This window comes from Bombus bifarius, unplaced genomic scaffold (assembly GCF_011952205.1).
Source record: "Bombus bifarius isolate JDL3187 unplaced genomic scaffold, Bbif_JDL3187 scf7180000007966, whole genome shotgun sequence".
NCBI classification, from domain to species: Eukaryota; Metazoa; Arthropoda; class Insecta; order Hymenoptera; family Apidae; genus Bombus; species Bombus bifarius.
The window spans coordinates 8,255,771-8,266,914 of NW_022884352.1; the positions used below are offsets into that span (position 1 = coordinate 8,255,771).

Consider the following 11,144-nt stretch of genomic DNA (forward strand, 5'->3'; position numbering starts at 1 on the left):
TACACGAATATGTCTGTACGACATGAATATACTTGATCTTAAGCAATGAATTGATCGTGACACTATTAAGTCATGTTCGTTTATTTCACTTCGGCTAGAATTTAAAATATGAGTTAAAATTCATTTTTATCCGTACAAGAATGTGTGAAATTTTACGTGCAAGAAGACACTTCGCGACAGGCAGATTTTTGAATCAAAGCAATAATTTTGAACACTGCTTCTGCATTTTCGAGTATGTGCTTTGATAAAAAGATCGCCTGAGAATATTTTTTTCTTAGTAATATATTTAGAGTCAATTATTCCATTTGATCGAGTCTCAGTCTTTTAGAATTAACGCTACCTTTTTTGCAATATTAAAGTTTTGTTCTGATTTATTAAATTAATATAGTAGAGTTACTTTGTTACTATTAAATTAATAAAGTAGAGTTAATCAGAAACGAAGTAGTAAAATATAAAATCAAAGAACGTTAGTCCGTTAAATAAAAATTACACAAACTAATCATCTTTTTAGTTCAGGATTTTCAGGTTTATCCCTTTCCGTGCCCATTGTCAGGACCTCATTCACGTGCCCAGGTGCTACTTGAATGGGAGAAAGACATTGGGCGCGATGATCTAGAATTAAGTAATGTAATAATTTCTCAGCGACTGACGATGTATTAGTGTATCGTGCGCGACGTATTTTCCACATTGTGTGTGTGTGTGTTGATAGGCCGTGGAATTGCGTCGCTTTTTCTCATTCGTCACAACTTTAAATATTAAAAATGTCGAGACACATATCGGTCCCGCGCTTTTAATATTGCCGTCAATTACAATTATAATTCCAAGTTTACTTACATTTATTTTAACGATATCATTTACTCATACGTGTTTTATCACGTTCTACGCAATGGTCACTAGCCTTCGTCAGTCGATTTCAGGAAAAAGGTACGTACCTTAGAGTGTGCATGATATGTTAAGCTCGGGTGTCGGAGGTGTCCCGGGACGTCCTCTCTAGTGTTGGACCTTTGCGCCCGAGCGTTTGTGTGAGAACCGTGGAGCGAGTGTGTTGGTGTGCCTGTTTTGCCATTTTTAAATATAGGGCTAGGTAGGATAGGTAGTATACTTTCTGGTATGTCTGTTAATTATAAGTAGGTAGGGCCGGGCAGGTTGGCACAGTCTCTGGTCGGGTAGGCGCGTTTTCGTGTGACCAACCTGTTTCTGGAAATCTCATTTGAAAAATCGACGGCGAAACTGGCACGAGTAGAGCATGCACTCGTCTCTGGTTTTGCCTTCTGATTTTTCGAATTTCGCGGTCGCGGTCGCGAATGGGTCGAAACGAACGTTTATTGCTCGAGCACGCACATGCGAGTGGGCAACGATCACTGCTGTGATCGTTGGTCAGTCCATGTGCACTTCAATCAGCTTCCGCGGTTTATACTTTTATTTTACCTTTATAAGTTTTTTTTTTGTTTGCGATTTAGAAGTCTCGAGCTTAGATTTAAGTTTCAGCGGGCATTGCGCCCGAAGAAAGAAGAGGCTATAAGCCGAAGAGGCCCGGCAAACTGCCACTCAAGAGGGCAACTACTGATGGCTCCCCATCCTCTGGGTCATCCAGAGCATGGGAAGTCATTATTGTTACTACTTTGTCACTATGCTCGATTTTAGTATTTTTAGTAGTAGTAGTAGTAGTTTTTTCTTTTTTGACTGATGTATATATCGGTCCATCGTCCCATTGGGCAAATCGCGATTTTTCTTAGTGTTGCGACAAATTAATCACGGGTTGTATTAGAGTTGCGAAATAATATCGCGGCTTTTCATTAATGTGGCGAGAGAATGATTACGGTTTGAATTAGAGCTGCGATAAAATGATAATCGCGTTTGCTTTAAAGTTGCGAATTACGATGTCGCGATTGTCTTTTGCAATTTTTATTATGAATTTTTATAATTTCTTATAGAACTATACGTATCAGAATTTATCTTGTTTTCTATTGTTTGAAATTACATTATAAAAATGTTAGTTTTTAATTAATTTATTAGTATTGCAAGTAGCAATACCAGAATATTTGAAGTAGCTTTTTCATATAGTAAATAGTAATTTTCATTGAATTCACTGTAAAAATTAGCGTTGCGATAATGAATGATCGCGTTTTGTCAAGTAGAGTTGCGTATACAAAATGCCCAAATCCTCCGACTGCATTTGTCGGACACTATTCCTGGATCACAAGATACAGCTGTAAGAGCTGTACAAGTGTGATCGTTTATCGGCAACTTCCTAAATGGTTGCACTGCGATCTCTCGCTATTAGTGTTGCGTATTGTTTAAATACGAGTGCGTAGATTTAAATTTATTAGCGGTGCGCATCAAATTTCGGAAATTTTCAGAATTCTTTTTTTTTTTAATGGTAGATTAATTGATATTGCAGATATAACAAAGCACTCTTCGCGTTTGATCTTGAGAATTTTCTGCTTCTTGAGAATTTTCAGCGCCCCTTAATACTACGCCCCTTATTAATGCGCTCCTTATTACTACGTTTATTACTGAAAATACTGCTATAAGACATATTCCTTTGTCATTGCTAACGTTGCCATGACTGCTAAAATACAGGACTTTATTACGAATGTAATATATATATATATATTAATATATATATACAATTTCATTCACGTATATATATACGTGAGCGATTTTATGCGTAACAAAATATTATAATGAAATATCTTAATGTTGCTACGAAGGCTTGAAATATTTTGTTAAATTTAATTCATTGCTATTAGAATTAATGCTGGTGATTGTTCGTTCTTAGAACCATGACTTTTTGAATTTTTTCGACCATGATATTTTCAATCTTTTAACAGTAATGTAGAATTTTATAAATATTCGAATTTCATTTGCATGAAGCAAAAGTTCATTCGCGATCATCGTCACGTTTGTAAGCAAAAAATAATTTATGCGCATATTTTTCGGTTCACTATGTTGCGAGTCACTATGTTGTAGGAAATAACAGATAGTGCTAAAAATTAAGAGACAAAGCAAGTGATTTTATAATAATCGGATTTTCTCTCATCTTAGTTACTTCAAATGAAATTTTCAAGTTTTAATTCAGTTTAAATTCAATTACTTAAAATTCTTGTCTTCAACTTAACCCTAGTTTCGATTAAAAAGATACAAATGATTCTCTAATTTTGCAAAAATTTAATCAATAGTAATTTGATCTATAATTGACCATTAGTAGTAGTATATTTTTCATGTATAAAATGTTCTCGTTTTAGAGATACCTGTTTCTTTCATATATCAAATCCACTTGTAAATGAGTTTGTTTCAAATTTATTTTTTAAATATATTAAAATATATTTGGATATTTCATAGCATCTTAAATATGTAGTATGCTTAAGGCTCAAAAGAATGAGAGAAATAAAGGAAGTGAACAAAGGAAAGAAAGAAACTAATATTATGAAATAATGTTTGAGTCTTATATGAATCAAGGAGTAATTATATATATTTTATAGAATTTTACTAACCTTTTACAGATTGAGTTTGTTTCAGGATCTTTTGTGGTCATCTCTTATCATACTCCATACAATATCCCTTCCCTTCCCCTTTATTACATTTAGATTATTACGTACATAGAGAGTAAGCAAATATTTAGATTTTTATGTAAATGCAATTTATGCTTAGGTAGGCTAAGGTTGAGGTTGTAATCTAAGTAAATGGGGTAAGATGCCGGTAGAAAATAAGTAGAAGTATAGGTAGTAAGAAGTATGGTGTGGTAGTGTAAAAGCATGGCATTTTAGAATGTATATATTGTGTATTAGTTAATTATATATGGCACATATTTCATCTTATTATCTTGTTTTTTTCGTTTAATTCTTAAGATTTAATGTAATTTTTAGATTTCACGTTTTCATGAATCCTTGTCAGGTTTCTAATTCTCGCGTCGGTATTTCTTCTTAAAGCTCCTTTTGCTGTTTGTTTTAAACATTATCCAAACGCACACTAAAAGGAGCATTTATTTAATGATGAATTATTAAGATTTTATTTTGCAAAAAGAGGGTGGATGGGTCGCGGATAGGGTGGGCCTCCATTCTCAGCACATCCTCGTGGTGAGACCTGGGCAATCAGTATTATTTGATATATAATTACTAATTGTATCACTATACAGTAAAACAATTAGCTGTATAACTGCTATAATTATTAATTACATGGCAAATAATATGAGCTAATTGGCTGCGACTCTGACTAGGTGTTCATATCAATGCATCTATGGTATGTTACATTAGTGAAATATAATTCAGATATAATTGGGAAGTGTAATTAATAATAAGTACTTTTGGTATTGAGTAAAGTATAAATAATATTGGAGTATACTAGAATTAAATAACTTCATCCAAACCATCGTAGGATATCAATTGAGGATTAAAATCTTAAACCTAAGGAAGATTTATCAGCGATCTGAACAACTTTTAAGAACGGTTCTGATGATTAGACTTTTAAAGAGAACTTTTAAAGAGAAGCATGCTTACACAGAATTTTAAAGCGTGACTTTAAAATATGATTTAAAAATAAAATAAAAACTTTCTTGCTGAATGATTCGTTATAAAATTAGAAAAAAATTAGTCTATGTTGCTTCATTTTTCTGTTGAATTGAATTCAACAGATATAGAGGCACCGACATGTTTTTCAAATGTATCTACTTGACAAATTCTTTTAAAAATACTAGATCTTCTAAATTTCTTCGTTACAGTAACGAATGATTATAGTAATAAAATAAAATGTCAAGTTCTTCTTGGAATCAATCAATGTGTAGTTAGGGATTGTAACAATTCAAATGAATCGTGAAAAAACTACGATAACATTCATTAACTCCAAACATATTCTATACATATTTATTTATTATACACCTTTACAATTAAAAATACTCGAAGAAAAATGCTTGTACGATTTTCCATTAGATCATAGCGATAAAACAGAAATAGAGTAAGAGTTATAAAATAGCACCCATTACACAATTTTAAATTCTTCTACACTTTCTTTGTTGTTGTTTGGCAAACCCCACATTTTATAGCGACAATTTTTCACCAGCGAAAGAATATCATCCTGAAAAAAGAAAAACAAGAACCAAAAGAGAGAAGTGAACGATTCAAGTGAATCGCGAAAAATTTTAACAATATACAGAATGTGTATATCTATCTTATAATTAGTTAAAACTAAAATTTTCCTTAACATATGCTTCACTCTTCAAAACGTGAAGTTTCCTATCTTAAAAATAAAAAGAAAACAGATATTTACGTCCGATATAACGTTTTTGGCAACTGTTTCAACAGTTAATTAACGAACACGAGATTAAGAATATTTACATTACATATTTGCGCGTATATGTACATTCAGCTGAAAAGTTGTGAGAAATGCTATAAAAGACGAATATTCGAATTACGACGAATTACTTGTGTATAACATCAAAATGAGCACAATAAAATTATCAGTGATATTTTTCCTCCTCGAATTTACGAATCTCTCGTTACAACATGAACAAATTCCAAAAGCCAAAACAGTTTTAGGAAGCGTCAGTGGTTATTATAAAGAGTCTCGATCTGGGAAAACATACGAGGCTTACGAAGGTATCCCCTATGCAGAAATTCCTGTTGGAGAACTTCGGTTCGAAGTACGTACAACGATAATGTTCATGTAAATTAATATCAAAATACATACTACACTTTCAACTGCACTTTATATAATATAATATATACGTATATAATATAACAAAATATGTCCATATCATAATAGAATATTTGTCAATATTTTAAGTACTTCGTGAATTTACAGCCACCCAAACCAGTGCAGAAATGGGAATACGAATTACCTGCAAAGAAAAAGGGTTCCATTTGTATACAGTATCGTATTAAGCCTGGTGCAGACGGAGATACAGTCTCAGGCTGTGAAGATTGCTTGTACATGAACATTTATGTATCACTTAGAAACAATACTAAGACTTTATTACCAGTAATGTTTTGGATTCATGGAGGAGCCTACCAATTTGGTACTGGAAATGATCTAGACGAGAGTCATTTAATGGATAAGAGTATTGTATTGGTTACGTTTAATTATCGTGTAGGACCTTTCGGTAAGAATAATAAATTATAAAAGATATTCTTTGTGGTTTAAATTAAATTCAGTATTTCGTCCTAAGGTTTTCTTAGTACGGGAGACAATGTAGTATCTGGAAATATGGGATTAAAGGATCAAAGCATGGCACTGCGCTGGGTATCCGACAATATTGAGAATTTTGGAGGTAATCCGAAAGATGTAACTTTAATCGGTTTCAGTTCGGGAGGCATGAGCGTTCATTATCACTATCTGTCACCTTTGAGTGCTGGTCTATTCCAAAGTAAGTTTATTAAGTATATATGTACGTATACAATATGTTCAACTTAAACGTACACAGACTATTATTTTTTGAATTATTGAGAAAAATGTTCATAAGGAGGTTGTTCGATTTGATAGAGTAACTTTAATTTGAATAGCTGAATTTTTAAATTTTTGGCGTGGTAGTTCAATACATAACAGCACGCTATTCATTCAGACCAAAGATGCTTTATAAGTGTATTACTCTTTAATTTTCATGTCACTGTATGATACTTATCTTTTCTCGCAATTTCTACTACATAGGAGGTATATCTATAAGTGGTACAGCACTTAATCCTAGGGCACAAACAAAACGAGCTTCAGAGAAAGCTAAAAAATTGGCAGCGGCAGTGGGGTGCCCAACTGATAGTAGCAGTAAAATGATTGCTTGTTTAAAAAAGCGTCCACCACGACTCATATCACAAAACGTCGACAAGCTTTTGGTAAATTGTATAGTTTCAAGATTGAAATTTTATCTGTTTAACGTGTTTACGATTGAACTTTTTTTGATACTATGTATTTATATTATACTAAGTACATATATTATAGAAATTGTTGTGATGTTCTTTCTCTGTAGTTTTTAATTTGCGTTTTGCAATCGAATAGTATTATAGATGTGATATTATTATCACAAAATCTGTTTGTAGGTTTGGTTGAACAATCCTGCTAGTCCTTTTGGACCAGTTGTGGAGAAGCAAGGATCGAGTCCTTTCATTAGTCGCTCTCCAATTGAAATTATCACTTCAGGCGAGGTTCAAGATGTTCCCTGGATTACTGGAGTCGTTGGCGAAGATGGAATATTTCAAGCTGCAGGTCTGATTTCGTGTAACAGTAATATTATTGAAATTATTAATATTATTAAAATATTATTGAAATAAGAGTTTTACTTGCACAGATTTTGTTGAAGACGACGATTTATTGAAATATCTAAATGATAATTGGGACGATATCGCGCCATACCTGATTAATTATAACGATACTATTTCGCTTTGCGAGCATAAACAAGTGGCGGAAAAAATCAGAAAGTATTATTTGGGATCAAAAAAAATTGACCGTAATACAGTGGCACCACTGATACAAATGCTCAGCGATCGATCATATGGTGTTGGCATGGCGACAGCTGCTAAATTACATGCGAAAGTTAACAAAAATCCAGTGTGGAGTTATTACTATACATACAAAATTAAAGAAGACCTTAGCTTTACAACTAAACTCGGTAATTTTGTTGCGCCATTTACTATAATCACAGTAGAACTTCATTTATCTGAACTTCATTTATTGGAACAGCTTTTTTATATTAATAAATAGAGTATATTATTCTATGAAAATTAGCAGTAGACTTACAGTGAACAAAAAGTAATAAATTAATAAAGAAGAAGTTTGTGAACAAATATCTCCGAAATGAACTCTTATTATATGAGTTGTATATCTTTTACGAGTTCAAATAAGTAGAGTTCTATTATAACAGCGGAGAAAAATGTGTGGAGTAATATATGTATGTAAAATGAATGAATAATAGGGGTAGCCCATGGAGACGATATTTATCTTGTGATTAATAAAGACGCTTCGAATATGACCAATTCAGAGGACCTAGCAATGCAGCAACTTTTAATTGATTTTTACACTTCTTTTGCTATTGAAGGGTATGTGTGAGATTGGAAATACAATTTATGTATGATTAATTTTTATTGTTTGAATATCACGTTGACAAAGAATTTATAATTATATTAGAAAACCACGTGTCGGTGATGCTAAATGGCAGTCATTAAAATCTGGCGAGGATAATCTTCATTATTTACACATAGCTGATGCAAAAAATGTGAAAATGGAATCTAATGGAAATTTTGCGCAAAAGAAATTTTGGGATACAATAAAATCTCACGAAAATTAATGGTTGCCTCAATAATTTTAGTGAAAGAAGAAGTGAAGTAAATATACGTATGTATAATGTCTTATCTTTTAGTCATAAAGAACATGTTTTATATTAATACATTATTAATAAATTTGATTTTATAAACAAATACGGTGGTGCAAATATATTTATAACTCTAAATAATGAAGTAGTCCTATAGATATTTACATTGAATCATTCTGAAAAATATGCATATTTTCATAATAAAATAGATTAGTTTTTCCAATATTCATATGTATATTACCGTTTAATTTGTTAAATCTTCTTATTTATAATTAGGAAAGTCAAAGATAATTACAAGGAGAAAAAACTACATTTGACATTGGTCTGCATCAATATGAAATAAAACAAGATGTTTTGAAACTAATGGATATTTTGTATACACTTCTTGGATATTCCATGTACGTTATCTTGGATTTCTGGATATTTCCGATTACAGTAATGCCCAATTATACTAATCTTTCCTGATAATATGTTGTCTTCCAATGTTTACTCGCATTTAAATTCTAACATTTAGAGTTCGTATTTTTTAAACTTTTGCATTTGAAGATGTAAAAAGAAAAACACGCTTGTCACGTAATGTCAGTTATGGAGATAGGTTGAGAAAGATATAGGTTTAATTGAAATTGAAGCTTTATTTTTATGTTGAATGCACGAATTATTCACCTCTTACGTCTATCGCTTTATCTATTTTAATTATTTGTTTGATTTTCTCCTATAGTATTACCAATCTGCAATGTAAGTAGGTTTGTCTTTTGATTTAAGTTTCAGTCAAATTCGTAATGGATTTATTATAATTAATTTATACTAATAATGTTTCAGTTCTGTAACCATATATTTTTTCTCTTATAAGAGAGGCCTTTAGATATGTTTTACGTTGTAAAGGTTTGGGAAAATAAATAGTACATAAGTTATTTATAAATATCTGTTCAATGATTTTTCAGTGAATCTATACGCAGTACGTTGAAATCTAACAAGATTTTATTGTAAAATATTATCTACACCAAAGATATATTTTTTTAATGCTTACTTTTTTTTAATAACCGATACAGAAAATACAGTACTGGTTTGAAAAAACATTCACACATGCTTATCGGAAGTTATGGCAAAGGTAATAAAAGGTTTTAAAACAGTTTTAAAATGGACACGATAAAACTACCGACCGTTTCACTTTTCTTAGCGTTTGTGAATTTTTTGTATCAAGATGAGCAGCCTCTAATAGCCAATACGTCTCTGGGGAAAATTCGAAGTTGCTATAGGGAATCTCGCCATGGCAGGAAATATGAAGCTTACGAAGGCGTCCTATATGCGCAACCTCCACTTAAAAAGTTTAGATTCCAAGTATGTTGAACAATGTCTGCAAGAAAATAAAATCTTATTCACTATGACGTAATAAAATAATAATAATATACTACGAACTTTTAGCCACCTCAACCTGTAAAACCGTGGGAAGGCGAACTACCCGCTATAAATAAAAGTTCAGTTTGCACACAATACGTTATGGTTTTTAAATCACACGACGACAAAGTTAAGGGTTGCGAGGATTGTTTGTATATTAACATATACGCGTCTATTAGGAATGACAGCCGTATTTTTTTACCGGTAATGTTTTGGATTCACGGAGGCGCCTTCCAGTTTGCTAGCGAAAACGAAGCAGACGAAACACTCTTAATGGACCGTGATATTGTGTTTGTCGCGGTTAATTACTGTTTAGGACCATTCGGTACGGTAGCTAATAATTAGAGTAATTAGCAAGTAATTAGAAAAAAATTTTAATTAATTACTGTATTTGTTTAAGGTTTCCTTAGTACAGGAGACAGTGTAGTACCTGGAAATATGGGACTGAAGTATCAGAGCCAGGCTTTACGTTGGGTGCATGATCATATTAGTAATTTTGGTGGCGATCTCGAACTGAGATCTCGAACAGCAGCGTCCTCGTGATCGCCCTCCTCGGTCTTAACTCCGTGATGTCGAGTTCGGAGAGCTTGACTTCCCTCTTCACCACTGACATCGCATCTCTGTACGTGAAGCCCGAGCCGTCCTTCACGGTGAGCGATACCACAGCACACCGTGGGGGTCGGGGAAGGCCCGGCACTTTCTCGCTGTGCGCGTCTCGCCCACTAGCGTTACGTCTTTTTCCTACCCCTATAGCTCCGGGTCCATCGCCGCTGCCCGTTTCTCTCATGGATTCCCTTCCCGTGCGGGGGCGTACCGGAGGCCGAGCGGCCACCTCCACCACTCTCCTTGCCCTCGTTCCGCCGCTTCCGGTCGCCGTCCCGGGCGCCTAGGCTCCTGTTCGCAATGTCAACGACGGAAAAGACAACGATACCCGTCCCTTGATTCTTACGTCCTCGATCGGCGCATGGACCGTTGGAAGAGGTTGCGCCGTGGGCTTCCTGTTCTTTCGCCTCGCTCTCCCTCTTCCTCCTCCTATGACGGTAGTAAATCCTGCCTCGTCGGCCGACGACTCCACGGTCGACCGCGAGGTGTCTCTCGCCGACCGCAATCGTGCTTGTACGGTTCTTGAGGTGGCGCCAGCGTCCGTAGCCGGGGGATCGCTCCCTCTGGCATTATTTCTCGCCAACACTCCTCCAACTTGCGGTGGAACAGGATCTTGAGATCCTCTAGTGGATCTCGAGGTCTTGGATCACCGAACCTATCCATTCTCTTATGTGTTACTCCCCGTCCCGTCGGGACAGCGGAAACGGCCGACCAGGGTTGTGGGGAGGTGGGGGAGGGGGACCCATAATCGTTCCCGTTGGGGCCCGGGGAGCATTTTCTTTCGTCCCCCTCGTAGAGGTGATCCCCACCTCTTGTCCTTCGCCGTCGTTGTTATCAACTTTGGCTGCCCTCT

At 34.6% G+C, this 11,144-nt stretch overlaps 2 protein-coding genes across 2 annotated transcripts; both read left to right on the forward strand.

Annotated features, from left to right (window-relative positions):
* Window positions 1-5,418: 5,418 nt before the first annotated feature.
* LOC117207348 (venom carboxylesterase-6-like) lies at window positions 5,419-8,269 on the forward strand. Its single transcript, XM_033447468.1, has 8 exons — window positions 5,419-5,638; window positions 5,800-6,097; window positions 6,164-6,361; window positions 6,643-6,821; window positions 7,026-7,191; window positions 7,274-7,594; window positions 7,898-8,021; window positions 8,110-8,269. Exons 1-8 carry the CDS (start codon window positions 5,438-5,440, stop codon window positions 8,267-8,269), a joined length of 1,647 nt encoding a protein of 548 aa, XP_033303359.1. The 5' UTR covers window positions 5,419-5,437.
* A 1,161-nt stretch (window positions 8,270-9,430) lies between these two features.
* On the forward strand, window positions 9,431-10,237 carry LOC117207368 (venom carboxylesterase-6-like). The gene is made up of 3 exons (XM_033447533.1): window positions 9,431-9,631; window positions 9,716-10,013; window positions 10,089-10,237. Exons 1-3 carry the CDS (start codon window positions 9,431-9,433, stop codon window positions 10,229-10,231), a joined length of 642 nt encoding a protein of 213 aa, XP_033303424.1. The 3' UTR covers window positions 10,232-10,237.
* The last annotated feature ends 907 nt before the right edge of the window (window positions 10,238-11,144 follow it).